Source organism: Elephas maximus, chromosome X, assembly GCF_024166365.1.
Source record: "Elephas maximus indicus isolate mEleMax1 chromosome X, mEleMax1 primary haplotype, whole genome shotgun sequence".
In the NCBI taxonomy this organism is placed as follows: domain Eukaryota; kingdom Metazoa; phylum Chordata; class Mammalia; order Proboscidea; family Elephantidae; genus Elephas; species Elephas maximus.
This window is the reverse complement of record NC_064846.1, coordinates 62,218,288-62,241,640: the sequence shown is the minus strand read 5'-3', so window position 1 is coordinate 62,241,640 and position 23,353 is coordinate 62,218,288. Positions and strand designations below refer to the sequence as shown.

General features: G+C 35.9%; 1 protein-coding gene across 6 annotated transcripts in view; it reads left to right on the top strand.

Annotated features, from left to right (window-relative positions):
• Positions 1–23,353, top strand: part of DIAPH2 (diaphanous related formin 2) — a 942,090-nt gene that overhangs the window by 205,985 nt on the left and 712,752 nt on the right. For all 6 annotated transcript variants that reach the window (XM_049873110.1, XM_049873109.1, XM_049873108.1 and 3 more), the window contains one exon: positions 22,718–22,857. In XM_049873110.1, the coding sequence (XP_049729067.1) occupies positions 22,718–22,857 (140 nt within the window). The remainder of the gene's footprint in view (positions 1–22,717; positions 22,858–23,353) is intronic.

Below are 23,353 nucleotides of genomic sequence, written 5' to 3'. Positions count from 1 at the left end.
TTTGCTAAAATATTTCTGAAATTCACCCTCTCCTCCCCATTCCAACTGTCACTTTCCCGGTTTAGGCCACTATCCTCTTTACCTATACCACAATGACAGCCTCCTAATTGGTTTCCTTTTTTCTAACTCTGCCCCTCCTTTCTTCCAGTTTCCACACAAATCTAAACATGCTACTCTCTTGTTTAAAACTCCTCAGTGATTTCATCTTGCTGGATAAAGTCGGAATCCCTTAATGGCGTTTTCAAGGTTCTTCTTGCCTTAGTCTTTGTTTACTTGACCAGTCTTTGTTTCTCAGCAAATAAATTCACACACCACACCTACTCACACACCTATAGCCATACTGAGTGGTTTCCATTTCCATGACTCTATTTTATTAGGCCCCACTTACCTGACAAACTTTTACCTGGCTTTTTCCTACTTTCTCTAGCTCCTGCTTATCATTCAGGTTTCATCTTAGACATTTCTTCTTCTAGGAAGACTTTTGCGACATCTGGGTTGTATCCTTTTATGTGTTGCCATACCCACATATGCCATCCTTTTTCTACTTATATTAGAAAATAAGGACCACCTGAGTAAAGACCATTGTCTACTTGGTTGGCAAATATATCCTCAGTGCTGGCAGAGTGTCTTGCACATAGTAGATGGCTCAATATGTATTTGTTAAGGGAAATGGTATGGTTTTGGCTTATAGTGAACATTGTAAACTCCTTAAAATGTATGTTTTCAATGCCTAAAAACTGAGCATTATCTTCTTAATCATCATATCATTAACAAAAAGCATGATGCTACACACAATACAAGTTCAGTAATGGATAGAAGTGAATGAATAACTCAATAAGTGTTTGAATGAATTAGTCCTTGTAATGGTGACACCTCACTGAGGTTAATGGGCAGTCCGCCTAGAGACTATCTCACCTGTCTCTGTTTTACCAACAACAGTACCTAACAGAGTGACTTAATATGTAGTAGACACTCAATGAATAATTGAATTCCTAAGACTGAACACTAGCTAGGGAGTTGCAGCTAATGCTAATTTTGACTCAGTGATCTTGACCATATTTGGAGTTTGGGCTTTAGCTGGTATTTCTCTGTATACTTATGTGTGCATGCACGCATATGCATGTCAACACACGTTATTTAAAAGAAGTAGACTGCTTTATTACTCATTCATACTAATGAGTGACCATTAAAAAGATGCATCACCCGACAACTATTCGAAGTTCTAATCTCATTTTTAGGTTTTTGACTTGTTTTAAACCTTTTTTTTTTTTAAATGTTGATCTTCCAAATAATCCTTAGTTGTTCTGTAAACCTGTGAGGCAAATGTCTAAGGCTTGTCATAATCATTCACTGTGTGATCAATGAAGAGGGTATTAAGAGTTGAGGGGAAAAAAAATTACTACAGGAAATATTTGTGAGACTCTCTCTATGGAAAAGATTATTTTTCTTTTTATCTTTTCTGCTTAAGTATAGAAGTTCAGGTGATGTTTTAATCTATGTTCTTTCTACTCCTCCTCCCTTAATCAATATGTTTTACTTATAAGTGTATGCCTATAAAGATGTGTCTTGAAGCCTATTTTAACACATAGAAAGAAGGTGGTACATACTTTAATAAACAATTTCCCTCTGGGATTAAGAGTGAAAGTCTTTTTTGGTTGAAACAGGTACAATTTTATCTGCTTTGTTGTGGGGAAAATGCTTTTTTTTGTTGCTTTCATTAATCTTTCATTTCTACACTTTTTTGGGGGTACCTTTTTGTGGCTCTCCTTTTATTATTATTTATATTATCCCTTCATCCCATAAATCTTTCATTCTCACCTTTTGTTTTCCTTGTCCAAGCCTTATTCTTACATGTACGAGTAAATTTGACCAAAGCAGATGGTAGAGCTGTCTTTTTAAAATAATACTTAATGTATTTTAATTAAAAAAATAATATTTCATTTAGAAAATCTGGAAACATAGCAAGTTTGAAAGAGGAAAATAAATATCTCAAATCCTATTGCTAAGGATAATTATCATTAACATTGTCATAGAGTTCCCTTTAGGTGATAAAAACATTTTTGCATAGATGAAATCATACTGTACATACAGTTTTGTATCTCATTTCACATACCATTGACTCAAAGATGTATTTCCATATTATTAAAAATTTTTAATGGCTGCATAATATTCCATTTTAAATAGTTACCATAGTTTACCTCTATTTCCCTACACTTTTTTATTTTCCCTACACTGGGATTTCTGAAAGTGTTTACCAATTTCCCTATTATAAAAATGATGTCACAGACAAAGCATAAAAGATATGTCTGTTATTGAAATTGCTTTTTATGATAGATTCCTAGAAGTAGCATTATTAGGTCAAAGAGAATGCATGCTTTTTGAGGCTCTTGGTTCCTTTTATCAGATGCCTTTCCTGAAAGGTAACGTTAACTGCGTGTTGCTACCAGTATTGTAAAAGAATACCAATATCACCACATGGACAGAGCTTTTTAGTTTTTTTAAACTTTCTTCTGCATCAGTAAGTGGATAATTTCTGGATTATGTGTACTGCATTATCAAATTTTAAATCCTTAAAATATTTTATATACATATTTGAATCTTGTGCTTACATTCTCTCAAGGCAGTTGGTATATGGTCTGTTTTTCTACATTTGTATTGATTGTGCTGGGTTATTACTCTGTGATATTGCATTACTCTGTTAAACTCCCAAACTAATTAATTTTTTTCTAAATTCTATAACTTTGTGGCCTTGACAACTGAGCCAGCCCTGTATTGCATGCTAAGACAATGAAAAGTGCCAAAGGTATGAGAGAAAAGACTAATGGGTAGGAAACTGGACTAGAAGTCAGATGCCCTAGGATCTGTTCCCAGCTCCATCTGTCACTGTGTGTCATGGCCAAATTTGATGAAGGAACTTGCCCAATCTGTAAAATGGGGGTAATATGTCTCACCTTTCAGGGATCCTAGAGGGATCAATGAAATACTTTTTTCTAATAATTTTATGTTCTTCCAAAATAGTTCCAATATTAGCAACCAAATACTAAAGTCAATCTAAAATTTGAATGGTAGAAATTAATTTTTATACTCTCAAACTTCTTACTCCCAGTTTAGCTTATTACTTAAGATATTTATTGGCTACTCACACAAAGTATAGACTGACCACTGGTGTTCTCCAAATGTAGCAAAAACTTGATACTGGATTTATGGGAAGTTATTTTCTGCTTTGTAACATAATTTACATATATTTTTTCATATTTACCATATATAAAAATTAAAAAAGGAAATCAATTATTTTAAAGGAAACACCATGAGTTATCACGGTGAGTCTAAAAATAACGTAAAATTGTTTTGCTTTCCTAATTTGTGATATTTTAAGAAACGATCAATGAAGTAGTAGAATGAAAAATAATTTAACCTCATTACTGGAATCAGTTTTTTTTCCTGAATTTGGCAAAGTTTTGTCTATAGATCTACTTTTTCTAATCTAGAAAGAGTGTTATGGTTAAAAAAAAATGGATATCTTTCGGATGAGCGTTAAGAGTTAGGTAACGAATTTAGTAATAACTGAGCCTCATTTAGAAATTTTCATTAAATGATCCCCTGGTAAAGAAACTGTTATTCTCATCCTCTTCAACCAGACTTTGAGGCTCCTTGAGGGAAGGGCCTATTTGAGGCTCCTTGAAGGCAGGGCCTGTGTCTTAGACATCTTTGTATATCCAGTGTCTAGCACATAGTAGATGCTTAGTAAATGTTTACTGAATGAATTAAATCTGCTGGTTCAGACAAAAAATAAAAGGAATAAATGAAAGTCATCTGCTTCCAAGATAACTAATACACTGTAGGAGCTACAAGGTTCTTTGAAATAATTAATGCCTTAGGTAAAATAATGGTACTTTGCGTGGACACTGTATTTTTGTAAGAACTCAAAGCATATCACCACTCTTCTTATCCTCAAATTTCACATGTCTGGTGTAGAGGCTATACTGTGTGCGGATATTTTAGATTGATACTATTTTGATCACCAAGAGTTTATGCTTCATGTAAAGTCATACCATTAATTATTTTCTGATACAGGATTTTGGCCTTTAGTTTTTGGTTTATTTTTGCTTTCAGGGACTAAGCCACTTTGATAATAGCTTTGTAAGAATTTTTTATCATTTCAAGAAAACCGCTTTTTTTGGAATGCTTTGGAATGTCAGTAATGTTGCAAATTACTTTTAAAGTTTTTTTTTTTGCCATATTTAGTGCTAATGACACCTTCTGTTTTGTTTGAATTGTTATAAATTAGGTGTGAGCTCTACATTTATAAATTTACTAATGTATGTGATATTTTTGATGAAAGTGCTTTCTGGTACTTCATGCAGATTTTTGTGCTTCAATAGGAATAATATGTGGAAGAAAGGAGCTCCGCTCCCAACCCTAGGATTTTCTAAAACTCTAGTTATACAAGTGTATTTGACATTGTGTGTGTGGTCTAATCGAATAAAGCAACCTGGTGACTGAGCAAGGCTTAAAACCTAAGTGCCATAATTTCTACTCCAGCGATTTTCCCCATTCAGCACACTACTTCCTTAGTATTACTGGTATTGTTTTAGTTTGCAACCTACTCTAGTAAAATCTGTTCATTTAAAATGATGGATATGGGACGTTGACTGGTCCAAGGACCAGAGAGAGATCATATGGAATGATTTATGGGTCCAAAGTGATTAAGAAGGGAGGGTTCATCGACAGGTTTGTGTAAGGTCAGGACTCTAGAGATGTATTTCCACGATGGACAGAGAGTATCAATTTACCTAAAAATAAGGGGATCTGACTCAAGGTGAGAAGTTTGTTCCTATTGTAGGCCAAAGAGTATATTTGGTGTACTATTCAGTGTGTTTCAGGGTAACATATCACAAATTCTTTCTACCAAGATTATTTGCGTCTCTTAAAAATCACCTGTAACTCATCTGCTTTCAGTATGTTTTGTGTGTGTGTATTTTAATAACTGAGTTAAAAACTCAGGTTGTGTATATATCCACCTGCTCGCTCGCTCACTCACTCGCTCATTCATTCATCTAACGAACAAATATTATAGGAGTATCTCTTGTGTTCCATGCACTATGCCACGGGCTGGCAATGCAGCTCTTAAGAAAATGGATAAAACCCCTGCTGTCATGGAACTTATATCTTAGTGAAGCAGGATAGATAATCAATATATGAATAAACAAAGAAAATACCTAATAGTAATAAGATCCCCCCCCAAACTAAAACAGAGTGATACTTTTTTTGTTGCTGTTGTTTTTAATATGGTGCCTTAATGGTGGGCTACATAGATAGAAAGATCAAGGAGGAGGTGGTATTTGAATGATGGGAAGGAGACACCATGCACAAAATCAGGAACAGAGCCTTCCAAGCCGTGGGAAGAACACATGCAAAGGCCCTATTATGGAATAGACTTGGGGTGTTTGGGTGCCAGATAATAGACCAGTGTGCCTGGGGGGTAGTGAATGGGAGTTGGAGATGGAATCAGATGAGGCTGTAGAGGTAGTGGGGGCAAGATTACACAGGGCCTTGCAGGCAGCAGAAAGGAGTTCACATAGTCCTGAGTTTGGATCTCTACTACTTATTACCTGTGTAACTTCAGATAAGTTGCTTAACTTTTGTGAGCTTCAGTTTTCTTATTTGTAAAACGCGGATAATTATTACTTCGCTAGGTTGTGTTTATAAGGACTGGGATAATAAATATAAAGTGAGTAGTACTGTGATAGGTATATAGTATACTCAATAAGTGGATTCCAAATCAAATTTCCCTGACTCTAGAGGCAGTTTCCCCCCACTATATCAAGGGAATAAAGCAATTATAATGTGTTGGTTGATTTTGTGTATAATTTAAAGTAGCGACTATACAAACTTTAGAGATGCAATAAATCTTTGGTATTGCATGAACAACAGCTCTTGCCAGGCAAGGAACTTTAATGCATGTTCCCGTTCTTCTCAGTGCCTCCTAGAAATTCTTATTATATTCATTGACTAAGTGGATCTGCATATCAACGTTACTACTTGCCAGCAACATGCCAAAGGTTTTGAAGTAACCTCAGGAATAGTCAGGTTTTTCCCAAAGGTGCACATCATTATAGCAGCCTCTTCTTTTGCAAATGTTTTCGCTTAATTGTACAAGTTGGAAATGTCAGAATAGTACGTTCATCGACTGAGCTCCAGATGGTAGGTTTTGTTTTTGTTTTGTTAAAAGGAGTGTGGAATGGCAGCAGAGTCCTCTGACTGAAGTTGGATTTGGGTTGTGTAAATTGTTGTGTTTAACATTGAGTAAACACGCACTGAAAAAAGTCACGAGTTATATATTTTTTTCTTTGGTGTACAAAACCCTTGCTGAATGTATTTGATAAGTCGAAAGCCTCATTCATTTTGGGAAGATGTTTATAGAGACATTACCTGTTATCGTAACTATTGATGGTATTTAACATCTGCAGTCTGCTTTAGGTGGTAGAAGAAAGAAATGAAGACTTTTAGAGATGTGTGCATGTATTTTGAATTGCTAGCTTATATTAATTTTCTCTGTGAGCTGTAATGACATGCTAAAATAATAACTCATAGAACATGGACCGTAAAGAAATGTTTCTAAAATTATTTTGTAGAACCAGAAATGTGTATTCTCTTATGTTCAAAATTCACAACTTAGGTCTTTATAGGTAAGAATGCTACCAGCAAAAACAGATGGTTAGTAATCTATAAAAGTAATGCCATCATGCTGGCTAATATTACACTGCTGTTTCTATAGGTATAACCTCTAACTATAACATGATATATAGCACTTACGGGCCAGAACACTGTTTGCATTTTTTAAAATGCCACGTAAAGGCTACATATTCAAGTACTAGCTTAGTATTCTTGTCAAGTCGTCCTTTCAGGTTAGACTAGGGCTTTGGGTAAGCTGTATTTTGTGATATTCATTGTATAGTATTTGGGAACTAAAATTGGTTCTCATGCAGCATAGATGAATTATTTAACACAGAGAAGCTTGAATAACTGTAAATCCATCACTCTTGTAGAAAATAAAAGCAAATGTTTGGGTTCGTTAGGTAAAATCAGTTTATTGAAGTGAAACAAATAAATAAATAAAATTCAACTTACATGCATTCTTAGAGTTTACATATACTAACCTAAATAAATCATTTCTATTTTAAGCACTAACCAGAAGAATATCATACTAAAATACTATTTTATTACAAAGATGTCAGTTTCTGTAATTAAACTGAAAATTTATAGACCAGCTGATTTTTTATTGTGAATTAGTGGTCACTGAAAATGTTGCAATTATTTCTTAGAGGCCATATCACATAAAGTGAAAATTGAGCATTCAGTTGCATATATACAAATTAAAACGCCCTCTCCCTCTTGTTCATTCTCACCTATCTGTAAGATATTCTATCTTGTATTTCTTCCTGTTTGCTTCTAAATGTAAGCACTGCTTAGAGTTTCTTACTTGGCCTTCTATTCTCACTTTCCGTATTCTCCTTGGAAATCTTGAACATAGATTTATTAGTACTAACACGTTGGCAGTGTTGCCAAGTGGTTCAGCATACAGTCCCTTGAGTCAGACAGACCTGGGATCAAATTCAGGCTCTACCACTTACTAGCACTGTGACCTCACTCAAGCTTTCTAAGTAAGTCTCAGTTTCTTGGTCTGTAAAAACACTGTTGTTAGCTGTGCCACGGATACCATGCACAGTGGAGCAAAACAGTGTCTGGTCCTCATTGACTGCAGATTGGACCTTTGTGATCCATAGGGTTTTCATTGCCTGATTTTTAGAAGTATATCGCCAGACCTTTCTTCTAAGTCCACCTTAGTTGGCAAGATCCACCGAAACCTGTTTAGCATCATAACAACGAGCAAGTCTCCACTGACAGATGGTTGGTAGCTGTGTATGAGAGGTGCACTGGCTGGGAATCCAAGCTGGGTCTTCTGCATGAAAGGCAAAAATTCTACTACTGTACCAATACCTCAGCTGTAAAAACCAAAATACTACTTATCACTTACCTTAGAAAAAACTTAGAGGGGCTGCTAAAACCTGGGAAGCATCTTAGTTCCTCTATCCTAACTGCCACACCATCCTCATTCCAATTTACTTACCAAGTGTATGTCCTAAAACACTTTCTGATCCAGTCTTTTATTTCTGACAGCGATGTTAATGTTAGTTCCTCATCAAATTCGCCCTTGGGGTGGTTTTAATAGACTTCAAGCATGTTTATTACTTCCATTCTCTCCCCAGTAGCTTCTACATACTTCTTTGCCCAAGCCATCATTTAAAACCCTGTGGAGCACAGTTCTCTACTCTGACACACATGGGATCACCATGAGTGAGTCCATTCCATGGCAACTGATTAGATTGCATTTGGAAATGGCACTGTTCAAGAGCCTTCCAGGCTTTTGTTATCCTACTCCTTCCTCCTTTGTTAACCTTATCTTCATTTAAAATTTATTTTACCAGTTTACATTCTTCAAGAACCAGATGTTCTGCCTGACCTCTGATAGCTCCACTCACCAATAGATAACTGTCTTAGTTATCTAGTGCTGCTAAAACAGAAATACCACAAGTATATGGCTTTAACAAACAGAAATTTATTCTTTCACAGTTTAGATGGCTAGACGTCTGAATTCAGAGTGCCAGCTCTAGGGGAAGGCTTTCTTTCTCTGTCAGCTCTGGAAGAAGGTCCTTGTGTCCTTTCAATATCTGTGGGTCCAGGCATTCCTTGTCTCCTCCTTTGAACATCTGTGGGCCTGGCGTTCCTTGTAGATCTCCATGTGTCTTGCCATCAGTCTTCCCCTGGGTCTAAGAGGTTCTCAGCACAGGGAACCTGGGCCAAAGGATATGCTCCACTCCCTGCTCTTCTTTTTTGGTGGTAGGACGTCCATTTCTCTCTGCTTGCTTGCTTCTCTCTCCTTCTCTCTTGTCATGCTCTAAGGAAACCTACTGCAGAAACAGGCTATTTTAGAAATCAACGTGTCATTAAAAAAAAACTAGAAATGATCTAATAAAGTGATAAATATTTAAAATGGGACTTTATTAAAGTGGCAGTGTGCCCGCAATCAATAGTTCTACAAAAGAGAGAAACAAAAAAACACAGATATGTTTTTTATTTATTCCATAACCTGAACCCATTCAGCACCTTCCTAGTAACTACAGCAGTTTCTCAAATTTGAGCAAAATGTAGCCCCCTTTTAAAGGAGAAGCCTTCTCAAAGATCCTAGGTGTTGACATAATTTTTTTTATTATACTGTTTAATTATGTGCCAACACAAAATAAAACATAAAGCATGCCAATAGCTCTTATATAACTTATAAAACAAAAAACAAACATACATATTAAACAAAAATGAAAAACCAATAAAATTTAAATCAACAACATTATTTTAAGCGATGAAGGATGTTTTGCTGAACTCAAATTGCGTCTCATAATGTGAATACACTACAGTGCAGGCACTTTTGAGTTCTCTGTGCCTAGGATGCTCTAACCAAACCAGTTGCCAAGGAGTCAATTCTGACTCATGCCAACAATATGTGTAGGCTGACCTGATTCTACCACAAGTTTTCTTTATTGGATCTATGGTGAAATTTCTATTAGTACAGCATACTACATTGTCATTTGGTCTTTATTTAGTATCAATGTATTGTTTTCATACTAACATTATCTGTATCCTCAATAGCTTGAGAAAGTAGTGCTTGCTGCTAACATTGCTAAATGCAAATGTGGATGCTGAGTTTAGGTGGCAGTACTTGTTATAAGGTTATAAGGTGGTTATCCAGGTGATCCAGCTTATGATTAATTTTATAACACCTATTTTAGAAATGAAACTGCGGAGTTTAAAATTATCTTATAGAGCTAAGGGACAATTAAGAATATTTTTGAGGTTCCCAGTGCTAAAAACATTAGCCCAGATTAAAATTTAAGTTCCTACACGGACTGGTCTTAATCTTATTTCCTAAAACCACCCTACACGCGCACACGCGTGTGCACACACACACACACACACACCCCACCCTGTACACACACACACACACACACATACACACACATACATTTTGAGCTCCAGGCTTGTTGACCTACTAGCAAATCCCAAACATGGCATGTTCTGTTATTCCCCAATATACACTGTATCTATTGATTAAAATTACCTCTCTCTGTCCTGGGAGAATACCTACTCATCTTTTGCCAGAACTTCTTCTCCTAAATAGAATTTGGTCGTGTATCCTTCACATTCCCATAGCACCCCATATTTACTTCTATTATGGCACCTACCACATTGTTTCGTACAGGTCTGCTTATTTTTCCTCACTCAACTCCAAAAAATATAACCTCTTCGATGGCAGGGGTTATGTCCTGGTTTATCTCTGTTCTCCCAGCCCCAGGAACCTCATGGGAACTCAATATATGTTGAATGAATATATTCTATTATGAAAAGGACACCATAGATGCCTGACTCTCTGTAGTGTTTTTCTATTCTTTTTTTTTTTTTTAAGGAAATGTAAACCTGGATAATCAACATGTGTTCAGAGAATATGGCGGCCAATTAAAATTTTATACTTTACAAAAGAAAAGCTTCCGCTTTAGAATGTACATGGTGCCATACTCTGAATCATAGATTCAAAAGGACAAGCCCTTAGAGATCATCTAGCTTACTGGGTTTAAAACATTATTTAACATCGTATGCAAAGGAAATCATTTGTGGAAGGAATATGAATATATAAAACAATTAAGCGTGTAAATAACCTCATTATAGGGGTAGGAGAGGACTTGGCACCCCCGCACCATGAGCCTTCGCTTGTACACATCCCCTCCTCAGCCCCCAAGGCAACTGCTAAAGGAACCCCGTGGCCCCTCAGGACACAGCTGGAAAACAATGGCATCATCTCCTACTTAAAATAGGAATTCTTTCTGAAAGTCTCTGACAGATGAACATCCCACTTCTGCCTGAATAATTTAGCTAATGAGAAACTGATAATTTCATAACACCAGTAATTCTTTCACTAGGCAATTTTTTTAAAGGAAAAAAACCCCACCAAATCCATTGCTGTCAAGTCGATTCCGACTTGTAGCGACCCTATAGGACAGAGTAGAACTGCCCCTTAGAGTTTCCAAGGAGCTCTTTGTGGATTCAAACTGCCAACCTTTTGGTTAGCACCTGCAGCACTTAACCCCTGAGCCACCAGGGTTTCCTTTTTAACGAAAGTGCTTATTAAATTAACAATAAAATAAGATGTAATAATAGGAAATGTTAATTGAGTGCTTATTGTATGCCAAGCACTGTGCTAAGTATTTTACCTGGATTCTTATTTCTTCCTTAAAACTACCCTGAAGGTAGATACTATATTATTCCCATTTTGTAGATAAGGAATTTGGAGTCCAGGAAATAAAAAAAAAATAGTGACTAAGTCCCTACATTGCCACAGCTATTAAGGGTCAGAAATCAAACAACTTATTGCATTGGGCAAATCTGCTGTGAAAGATCTCTTTGAAGTGTTGAAAGGCAAAGATATCACCTTGAGGACTAAGGTGCCCATGACCCAAGCCATGGTATTTTCGATCATCTCATATGCATCTGAAAAGTGGACAATGAATAAGGAAGACTGACGGAGAACTGATTCCTTTGAATTATGGTGTTGGTGAAGCATATTGAATATACTGTGGACTGCCAGAAGAATGAACAAATCTGTGTTGGAAGAAGTATAGCCAGAACACTCCTTAGAAGCGAGGATGGTGAGACTTTGTCTCACGTACTTTGGACGTGCTATAAGGAGGGACCAGTCCCTGGAGAAAGACACCATGCTTGGTAAAGTAGGTCAGAAAAAAAGAGGAAGACCCTCCCCGAGATAGGTTAACACAGTGGCTGCAACATTGGGCTCAAACACAGCTACAATTGTGAGGATGGTGCAGGACTGGGCAGTGTTTCATTCTGTTATGCATAGGAATGCTATGAGTCAGAACTGACTCAGTGGCACCTAACAACAACATTACAAGCAAGGAATATTCTTGAAACATATGTCCACTTTTTCTTTTTGTTATAACCATCCACTGAGAGCAAATTGTGCTCCCCTGAGTATGGTTTCATACTATGTAAAGAATTTAGACGAAATGGAACTCTAGAGTTTGAGTTGTTCTAGCCTTACTTCTGCCAGTTGTTTGCTTTTTATACAATTTCACAAAGTCATGATTTCTCTGTGGCTCAACTTTCAAAATTGCAACAACAACAACAAAAAAAGTTTTTAGTAAATCTTGCCCTATTGTTGGACTCAGATGAAATTGTATAACATGGAAGGTATTGATAAATGTTCATGGTGTAGAAATGTAAGGTATTGTTTATATCTAAATTTATGAATCCCATTCAGTGTCAAAGATGCACATTCATTTATTAACATGCCAGTTATTCTCAGATTTTTTACTTTGTTTTCCCATTCCATTTTGGATATTTTTGTATTGATGCACCTCCCATCAGCAGGTAGGCAAGGGATTGAATAAAATCAGATTGTTCATCTTGGATGATAGGACTTATAAAATATTTTGGCAGGTTAGGAGGTTGAAAATAATGGAGTGATTTTTTGTTTTGTTTTGTGGAAGGAATTTTTATTTCATTTACAATTTATAGCTTGATTATCTACTTAAAATGTAGTTTCTATCTAGGTTGTAGGAAATACTATATAACCTGCAAAAGTATTAAACTGGCTTTCTTACAGTGTCTTAAAGTTACTTTTGGAATTGGATCTATAAAGTAGTAAAGCAGGGAGAGAAAATGTTGTCATTAAGTATCTTCATAGTCTTTGCCCCAACATAACAAATTCTGATAAAATTTTCACTATTGATCTCTTCCTTCAGTGGTATGTTAAAGAAGCTGGCTGTACCAAATACAGTTAGTATCTCATAATCCTTGATCAAATCCTACCTAATATTTTAAGATGTTACTTAAACTTTATTTATAATGATTGCATGCTTTCTCTCCCTTCCTGAGGCAGAGTATAAATATAGTGTAATTACAAAATAGAGGAAACATGTTACCATGGGGGTTATTAACTTAATTTGTGCCATGGAGCCTTTTTGCAGTCTGGTGAGCCTATTGTATACCTTCTCAGAATCATATTTTTTAAATGTAAAGCATAAATTATATAGGATTATAAAGAAAAGCAATTATTTTAGAATATACTTATTAGTGTTTTAAAATTGTGATACATTACAGAGAAATGGAAACTTAATGCTTACCAAAAAACCTGTACATGAATGTTCATAGCAGTTTTACAATAGCCAGGACCTGAAAACAACCCAAATGTCCTTCAAGGTGTGAATGGTGAAACAAACTGTGGTATATCCTATATCCATGGCGTGGAGTACTACTCAGCAATAAATAGAAACCAACTCAAATGAATCCCCCGCCATTATACTGAGTGGAAAAAGCCCATGCCAACAGACTAAATACTGTATGATTTCATTTATATGACATTCTTGAAAACATGAAATTATAGAAATGGTGAACAGATTAGTGGTTGCCAGTGGTGGTTAAGAAAGGGCAAAAAGAGAGGTATTTGTATTGACGGAACTGTTCTGTTTCTTGATTGTTTTGGTAGATACATGAATCTGCACATGTGATAAGATTACTTAGAGCTAAATACACACAAGTACAAGTAAGTGTGAGGAAGTATGAATAACATAGGTAAATTTTTTCAACATCAGTATCCCAGTTGTGATATTGTTATATTGTTTTGCAAGATGATACCATTGAGGGAGACCAGGGATCTCTCTGCATTATTTCTTACAACTGCATGCATATTTATAATTATCTCAAAATAGAAAGTTTAATTAAAAAAATTGAGGCACAGCAATATTTACAATATGTGTTAAATAAGGGGTAAAGTAGTCTGTTATATAACTGGTAATTTCGAAGAAGTGATGGGCATAAACAATATTCAGAGTTATAGGCCCACAAGTGTAGTGTCTGGTGGGATATGGAAATAATTGTGATTTGTATTGGAGAGCAAGTCACAGGTGCTGCTAATACCACTGTGGTCTATTGCCTTCATTCATAATTGAACAAAATCCTAAATTTCCCTTAGAGGTTACTAAAAATAAAGATGTATTTTTTTCTTCTTCCATGGTCAATACCCCACTGAATTGGTATGCCAGATTAAGAACCCTTGGGTTTCTACCTAAATATCTATTTACATTTCTTTATCTGATACATCTAAGGGGCCTTTGTCAAATAAAAGATAAACATAATGCTCATACTATCCTTACCAAGTACTGTGGATGGTGGTAAGGACTCATAAAAACTGCTAGTAGGCATTGCAGATTTACTCGGTGTCATTCACTCACATGCACATTATCTACCATAATTGCTTAATGCTAGTTTTGAAAGGCAAATATGGGTAGATTCTTAGTATAGAGTTGTTGTTATTAGGTGTCATTGAGTTGGTTCTAACTCATAGTGATCCTGTATACAACAGAATGCAGCACAGCCCGGTCCTGGGCCATCCTCACAATCGTTGCCATGTTTGAGCATATTGTTGCAGCCACTGTATCTATCAGTCCATCTCATTGAGAGTCTGCCTCTTTTTTGCTGACCCTTTACTAAGCATGAGTAGACCACACGTATTAAGTCTGATATGAAAGAGAAACCTGTCAGACTGATTGCTTATTATACACATTACCTAATTTGAAATACCAATTGTTGTTGTTGTTAGGTGCTGTTGAGTCGGTTATGGCAAATAGTGACCCTGTGTATAACAGAATGAAACACCACCTGGTCCTAAATGTCAATAAATGTTTTAATTTGCTTTCACTAGCAAATCATTTAGTGGTGGTTTAGCCTGTCATTAGGGAGCCCTGGTTGTGCAATGGTTAAGTACACAGCTGCTAAACAAGAAGTCATTGGCGGTTCGAACCTACCAGCTGCTCTGTGGGAGACAGATGTGACAGTTGGCTTCAGTAAATGTTATAGTCTTGGAAACCCTATGAGGCAGTTCTGCTCTGTCCTATAGGGTTGCTAGGAGTCGAAATAGACTTGATGGCAGTGGGGTTTTGGGTTAGCCTTTCAGACCAAATGAAGTTGTGTTTTACAATAATGAAGTTCAGTGTTTTGGGATAAACATTCTGCTTTAAAATATCACCCTTTTGCTTCAGTTATTTTTAAAACTTCTTGTGTATTTAACTGAGAAATTATTTCAAGTATTCTCTCTAAACTCTCTAAATACGTGTTTTACAACAAAAGAAATAACAATCGAGTCATAGAATTTAAATGTGTATTTAGAGTTTCTTTGTGTTCTTGGCATTTCTAAGAATACATATGCTGAAGGAATGATTTAAGCATTTGTTTTGTGATGGTCTTATTTTTCTAATTTGGGAGTGAGATGCTTAATCTGATATTTAATATATTAGAAGCTTCAATAAGTACACAATAAACAATTTCGGTATAGGAAACCTTATACTTCAATTAAACATTTTGGCTAATCATACTTAAGTTCAGTTAATCAAAGCCTTTTGGGATAAATGGCATGTATAATCAGAATTATGACGGTTCTAAATTACTGTTTAAAAGCATTTTTTTCTCTCCTAGAGTTTGGAATATGTTCTCTTATTTTGAGTATTACTTTCAGCTTCTGAACATGCCTTAATTCATCACAGTGTGTCCTGCAAAGGGAAATGACAGTATATGAAGTTATCTCATGACAGTGATTTTCTGCATAGGTCTTTTCTTTAAGTCCTTGAATTGATAACATGTTAATTTTTAGTATCTTTTACCCTACATTTCTTTTATGCAATTATATGAATTCTCACTGCAAACTGCATATGAAATAATTTGAAATGTTTTAATGTAATAAATTCATTTTAAAATACTTTTTGCGTGTTTTGGTAAATGAGCTACTTAACTCTAATAGTCTCCCTTTAAGAGATGTTTTTCTTATGTAAATGGAGAGAAGCCATCTAAAGATTCAGCAACATTTTCGGAATTACATAGCCCACTAATATGCTACTGTCAGAATAAATAGGTAGATTGACGTGGATCGGGCACTTATTTTGTGTTTCCTTTCCCTACTCGAAGTCAAGGAACTGATGATGAGGAAAATTACTTTTCGATTTCTTATGCTTTTAAAGTGATAGAAGCTTCTCAAAGAACAGCACTCTGAACTTTTGTAGATATAATTCCAATTTTTTTAATCTATAACATCGCATCTTCAGAGACCTGCAGTGGTAGATAAGAAGCTGTCTTGATTGAAGTAGCCGAAGAAACATGACTGTCTTAGGGTTTATAAATCATGGTCGATAATAGTGACGATATTACTGTTTTCATGACAATTATATTGTCCTTCCTGTTTGAAAATACACCACTGATTGTAATTGCTATCTGTGTGCACTCTGTTGCTGAAAAGAACTGTGTACAATCCGTAGTTCCCATCTGCAGCAAGATACCTTTACAGCTTAGAACTGTCACGTCTTTCCTCAAATTATAAGTAAATCTGTATTTACATTAAATAATGACAGATCATGTTCAGAATGTCAGTCTGAAATCTGAAGTGGTATGTCCATTGCAAACTTAAAGTTTATACTGCTCACCTGGTTTTGATATTAACCAGAATATCAGAGTAGAGGAAACGTGATAATTAAACTGACCCAAAGTACCTTTTGGTTCTTTGTGTACTGTCTTAGAATAATGCAGGCATAGTCAACACTGACAAGTATCTCCATCCCAATGATTTTCAAATTAAAGAATGACTTCAAATTAGGAAAGCTTTTTGTTCACCTAGCTTTGCAATAGCATGATGTACTCTTAATTGCTAACTTTGTCTGCATTATTTTTTAAAGATCAAATGGGCACAGTGGTAATTTTCATTAATCTCCTACAGAGCAGCTAATTAAAATTTCCATTATTATCCATCCATTATCTAGTTGTTTCCTTTGTTCAGTATCAGGACAGGATGTTAATAATAAGCCATTCTTGTATTACAACCCTATTAAATATAGTGAGAATTAGTTTAATCTATTGCACTGTTTTGTTTTTAGATGATTGATATTATGTTGCACCATATTGATTATGCTGAAGATACTTTGACATTTTATAATGGAGATTTCACAATTAAATACTTGTTGAGTTTTTTTGCTCCACATTGGAAAAAGTGAAGTATAGTGGAAAAAGGAGGACCAGAATATTTATGTTTTAGTCCCGCAACCTCAGTAATTATATGAACTTGGGCGGTCACCTTGATTCTCTATCTCTGTAATGAGGATATTGGACAGACTGATTTTCGAGGGCCAGTCAAGCCTTAACGTTCTATTTACGTTTTCATAATGTTCACGTATGAGCTTATGTTGAAACCCCAAAGTCATTCTAAGCTTGGTAAAAGGTATTTGTTTTATAAGATGATGTGTTTTGACTTGTTCCATTAGATTGTTTGCTTCCATTCTCCTTACTCACAGATTATCCCAAATTACATAATTTAAACTCGTTTCTAAGACTTGGAGGCATGATCCCCAAGACTGTAGACAGGGAAACTGTTTCGTAGGCCTGATTAGACTAACCCTGTAGAAGACGAGTTGGAAGAAGAGAATTAAATTTGCTGAGCAGTTTATCTGTGTCTACAACACAACATATAATAAATGCCTGTTTTAGACGCTTTAAGTATAATGTCTTATTTAATTGTCAAAACAAACATGAAAGGTGGGAGGAGTTTATTGCCCCCTGTATCATGGATGAGCAAACACGTTTATAGAAATTAGTTAAAGAGCCTACCCACAGATTACCTACCAGGTAAGTAATGGGGCCATGATTCAAGCCCAGGTGGCAAAGTCTGAGCAGTTCTGAATATCCCATACACTTTCTCTATTTTTCTGCTCTGTACTCAGCATCCCAGAATATATTGTAACTGGAAGACTCAGATCTATAATATCGTGAAGTAAAGCTTAAGCTGAGCTTAGAAGTTTTAGCATGTTGAAACTCACTAGTTGTTCACCTCCTTGTTTCTTCATTCATCCATCCAAGAAATAAGTACTGAGTGCTTATTGTGTGTCAGGCATTGTGTTAAGATATGGGAATATGAGAATGAACAAGGCAGGCAAGATTCTTGTCTCATGTTGTAGTGAGGAAGACACAGGAAACAAGTAAATTACTAAAGATAAATTTAGATAGGGCTAGTACTATGAACGAAATTTTAAACGGTGTTGTGATAATATCTGGAGTGTGCCAGGGAGTGAGATGAGACTTGAGTGATGCGGAGCCAGCAATGGAGAGGTCTGGGTAAGAGTCTTCCAGGCAGAGAAAAAGGCAAATAACAAAGGTCATTGGGCAGGAATAAACTCTATTTACAAGCCTACAGGGGAGAATCAGTAGGGGCTTTTTATCCTTTAATTAAGAAAATCAGTTAAGGATTGTAAGAAAGTGATATGTGATTATAGCTAAATTTTAATTTTTTGTAATGGTCTTTTTTAGCATAATTTTATTTTGTTGTTATTAATATACATAGCAAAACATACACTAATTCAACAGTTTCTTCTTGTACCATTTAGTAACATTGATTACACTCTTCGAGTTGTATAAACATTCTCACCCTTCTTTTCTGAATTGTTCCTCCCCTATTAACATAAACTCACTGCCCCCTAAGGTTTCTACCTAATCTCTTGAGTTGTCATTTTGATCCCATATAGATAGTTCTTGAGAGAGCATAATTCTTAAGGCAGAGATTTTTTACTAGTTAAGCTAGAGTGTTTTTTACTTTTAATAAGACTTTGGGAGATATTTTGGTTTAAAGTTTAAAGATTACCTCAGGGCAACAGTTTTGGGGTTCATCCAACCTTCCTAGTTCCAGGAAGTCTGGGGTCCATGAGAATTTGAAATTCTATTCTGCATTTTGATCAGGATACTTCTATGAAATATTTGATCAAAATGTTCAGTAACAGTAACCAGGCACCGTACAGTTCTTCTGGTCTCATGGCCAAATTGTTCATGGAGGCAATTAGCCACACATTCCATATCCTCTTCCTATTCCTGACTTTCTTTCTTTGTCGGTCTAGTTGAATAAAAAAAAAAAATTTTTTTTTAATAGAGACCTATTATTGTGCTTTGGATGGCTGCATGCAAGCTTTTAAGACCCTAGGCACCACTCACTGAACTAGGAGGTAGAACAGGGGCACTAAACATATTATTAGGCCAATTAACTGGGATGGCCCATGAAACCATGACCCTAAACCTCCAAACCAAGAAACCAAATCCCATGAGGTTTTTGATTGTGCCTAATCAGCCTCAGCAATTACTCTTTCTTTTTTGTTGCTGTTGTAAATATATTTATCACACAACTTTTGCCACTTGAGCTTTTTACAACTTATTGACAGCAATTATAACAGTAGACTGTGCAGCCCTACCTTAATCAACGCGATACTTCCGTGACTGCTAACCCCACTTTTCCTCCTCCCTCCCGCCCTTGGTAACTACTACTAAACTTTGTTAACTATACATTTGTCTTTTCTTGTCTTTTTATATAAGCGAAGTCATACAACACTTGTCCTTATGTGACTGACTTAGTTCCCTCAGCATAATGTCTTCCAGCTCCATCCATATTGTAGCATGTTTCAAGACTTCATTTCTCCTACTGGCTGAATAGTATTCCATTGTGTGTACATACCACGTTTTGTTTATCCATTCATCTGTTGATGGGCTTTTAGATTGTTTCAACCTTTTGGCTATTGTGAATATGCTACAGTGAACACTGGTGTACAAGTCTCTGACTTTCTGCTTTCAAGTCTTTTGGGTGTATACCTACGAGTGGAAGTGCTGGATCATATGGTAGTTCTATTTTTTGTTTTTTGAGGCAGTGCCACACCGTTTTCCACAAAAGCTGTGCCATTTTGCATTCCCAACAGCAGTGCATAAGGGTTCTAATTTCCCCACATACTCACCAACATTTGTTGTTTTCTGATTTTTTTTTTTTTTAATCTTAGTGGGAGTGAAATTGTACTAGTAGTTTTTGGGGATATTTGGTGCATGTGGTAAATAGATCCATTCATTGTGACTGATAGACTTTCTATTGATGTAGAAAGTGAGTTGATTCAGCAAAAATAAAAGTATAATTTTAAAATTTCAAAATTTATGCTATAAATGTTTTCCTTGCTGTTATTTCTTGTGTATCTGTAGCCTGAAGAGATGGGTAATTAAGTTATGTTGTGTGCTGCCGAGTCGATTCCAACTCATAGCGACCTTGTTGGACAGAGCAGAACTGCCCCATAGGGTTCCCTAGGCTTTAATCTGTCTGGGAGCAGATTGCCAGGTCTTTTCTCCTGTGGAGCAGCTAGTGGGTTTGAACTACAAACCTTTCAGTTAGAAGCTAAGAGCTTAACTGTTGCGTCGCCCACCCATTGTCCATTGCCGTTGAGTTGATTCTGACTCATACATTTGATTCTGACTCATACAGACCTTATAGGACAGAGTAGAACTGCCCCACAGGGTTTCCAAGGATGGAAATCTTTACCGAAGCAGATGGCCACATCTTTCTCCTGTGGAGTGGCCGATGGGTTCGAAAAGTTGCTTTCACTACTGTCACTACCCAACTTACACTGTGTCACTAAAAACACAGTCACTAAAAAAAAAAAAACAGTCACTAGGGCTCCTTAAATAAGTTATAGGAATGTGGAAATGATTTCATGGAAATGTTTTTACTTACTGTGCCATGTATGGAGCGCTGGTGGCGCAGTGGTTAAGAGCCCGGCTGCCAACCAAAAGGTCAGGAGTTTGAATCCACCAGCCATTCCTTGAAAACCCTATGAGGCAGTTCTACTCTGTCCTATAGAATCACTATAGGATTGCTATGAGTCAGAATTAACTGGACAGCAATGGGTTTGTTTGGTATTGTTCCATCTATATGGTGACTCATGAAGTATAGTTCATGAACTTGTACTATTTATCCTAACAAAGTATGAAAACGATTTTCAAGTCAGTGGCCAATACACAAAATACGCATTGCCATCGAGTTGATTCTGACTCATAGGGACCCTACAGAACAGGGTAGAATTACCCCATAGAGTTTCCAAGGAGCAACTGGTGGATTCAAACTGGTGACCTTTTGGTTAGCAGTGGAGCTCTTAACCGCTTCGCCACCAGGGCTCCATAGATGAAATATGGGAACTAAAAGGACGAAATTGTATTCTTTGTTCTGTAATTGTTAGGGACAAATTCAGCAATAAACACACATTTATTGAAGGCTCACTAAATTCAGGCGCTGTGTTAGGCACTTGGCATACATGGAGTTCGCATCTAGGAGAGACTCTACCACAGTGTTTTAAGTGCTATCATAGTTATATTGCTATAGCGCTGTATGATAATAGAGTTCCCTACATGTTATAAGGATTTATCAGGCTTTAAGCATTTATTATTTAATGGATTTTTTAATTCAGAAAATTAAGTATGATCAACAATTTCTATATTGAGAAATCATTCCCAGTAAAAAGTCAAATAGTATGAAACCCTAGGGAATCCATTTCTCATTATCAGCACTTTTTTTTTTCTTTTTTAAAAATTTGCTATTCTTTAATGGTATGATTTCTACCAAATGGAAAAAAATGCCTTCCTTAATATAACAGAATATAACAGAAAGTGAGTGTAATTTTTATGAACTTGGAAAATGGGACTCGAGCGAGAGTCAGGGGGATACATTTATAATCCAGGAAAGGGGCAGTTATGGTGATATATGTCTAGAATATGAAACTGTGAGTTATTAGTACAATGAATGTGTTGATATTTTCCTCTCAGCCTTTTCCCCAAACTATTCATATAGTTATATCAAGGTGATGACGCTTAAGGAGCTGTGATGAGATAATGAGTTCTAGAAGTAATCCCAGGTATATTGACAATAAAAACTAGTTGCTGCCCTGGTTTCATAGTGGTTAAGTGCTTGGCTGCCAACCTGAAGACTGGTGGTTTGTACCCACCATCACCTCTGTGGGAGAAAGATGTGGCAGGCTGCTTCCAGAAAGATTACAGCTTTGGAAACCGTAGGGGGCAATTTTGCTGTGCCCTGTAGGGTCACTATGAGTCGGATTCAACTCGATGGCAACGAGTGGGTTATCAAATAAATGCCTTTAATGACTTTTTAAGATTAATCTATAACATAGAAGTAACAGGAAGGGATAGTTGGGAATTGGTGACTGCCTTAGACTGATTTGATTAACTAACATGCTAACTGGAGAGTGTATTGTTTGGTATTTTAATTACCCTTTTCACTTTTTTTTTTGAGATAGAGTGATACTATATTTCAGTAGAGTTGGGTTTTACATAATGTTTTATACTCATCTTCTTTATACTTTCCAATTCTCTCTACTGTCTTTTGTAGAATGTAGACATCTTAACTAGGAACATGAATTAGATGATTCTTAAATGTGCATCCTGTGGGCTAATGTTAATCCTGATGCCTGGATTATAAATTTAAGCACCCCTGTCATTGAGACTTTATACAATTAAAGTCCATATTCTGTGAGTCCCAGGACATAAGCACCAGCAGTGTATTTTTCTTTTAAATGAGGGTGAGGAGCGTGTTGTGATATATGCAATTTAACACGGTTATTTCTCTGATCAAGAATTGTTAAGTGCCTAGCACTTTGTACACTTTCTCAGATAGTAAATATTCAATGTGTTCTTATTCTTAAATCTTTTTACAAAACTGTTGTCTTTAATGGTATCATTTATTCTTTTATAGGGAGGGCTGAAAAACAGCAAACATGAATGTACCCTGTCTTCACAAGAGTATGTTCATGAATTACGATCTGGTATTTCAGATGAGAAACTTCTTAATTGTCTAGAATCCTTGAGAGTTTCTTTAACCAGCAATCCTGTCAGGTAAGTAGTTCTTATCATTTTGGTATGATTAATGTAATTTGTACTGTATGTAATTATTTGGAAATATAATCAGTTTCGTCATTTTAATCCCAAAATTTTGAGACTAGAAGCCTGATATTATTTAATAAGATTGTAAACATTTAAAAAATATAGTCACTATGACCTCCAATAATGTGCAACTTTAAGAATATAAACATTACTTGGATATTTAATTCCTCCTCAGTTATATAAAGTATAGCATCAGAAGTTAAATATCTATGTATTACAAGGAAACCTATTTCTGTACGCAGATGACTGTTACATGTTTACTTGTAAAACAAGTTAAGTATATTGGCTTTATGATTTTATTCCTTTTAAACCTGAGAAGTACATATAATTCTATATTTTTCTACCAGTTTTAGATACACTGTTCATGCATTTCTGTAATTTTGGGATAGCAAAAACTAAATTTTTTAACCAATAAAAAGAAATAAGAAAGAAAACACAACTAAACTTC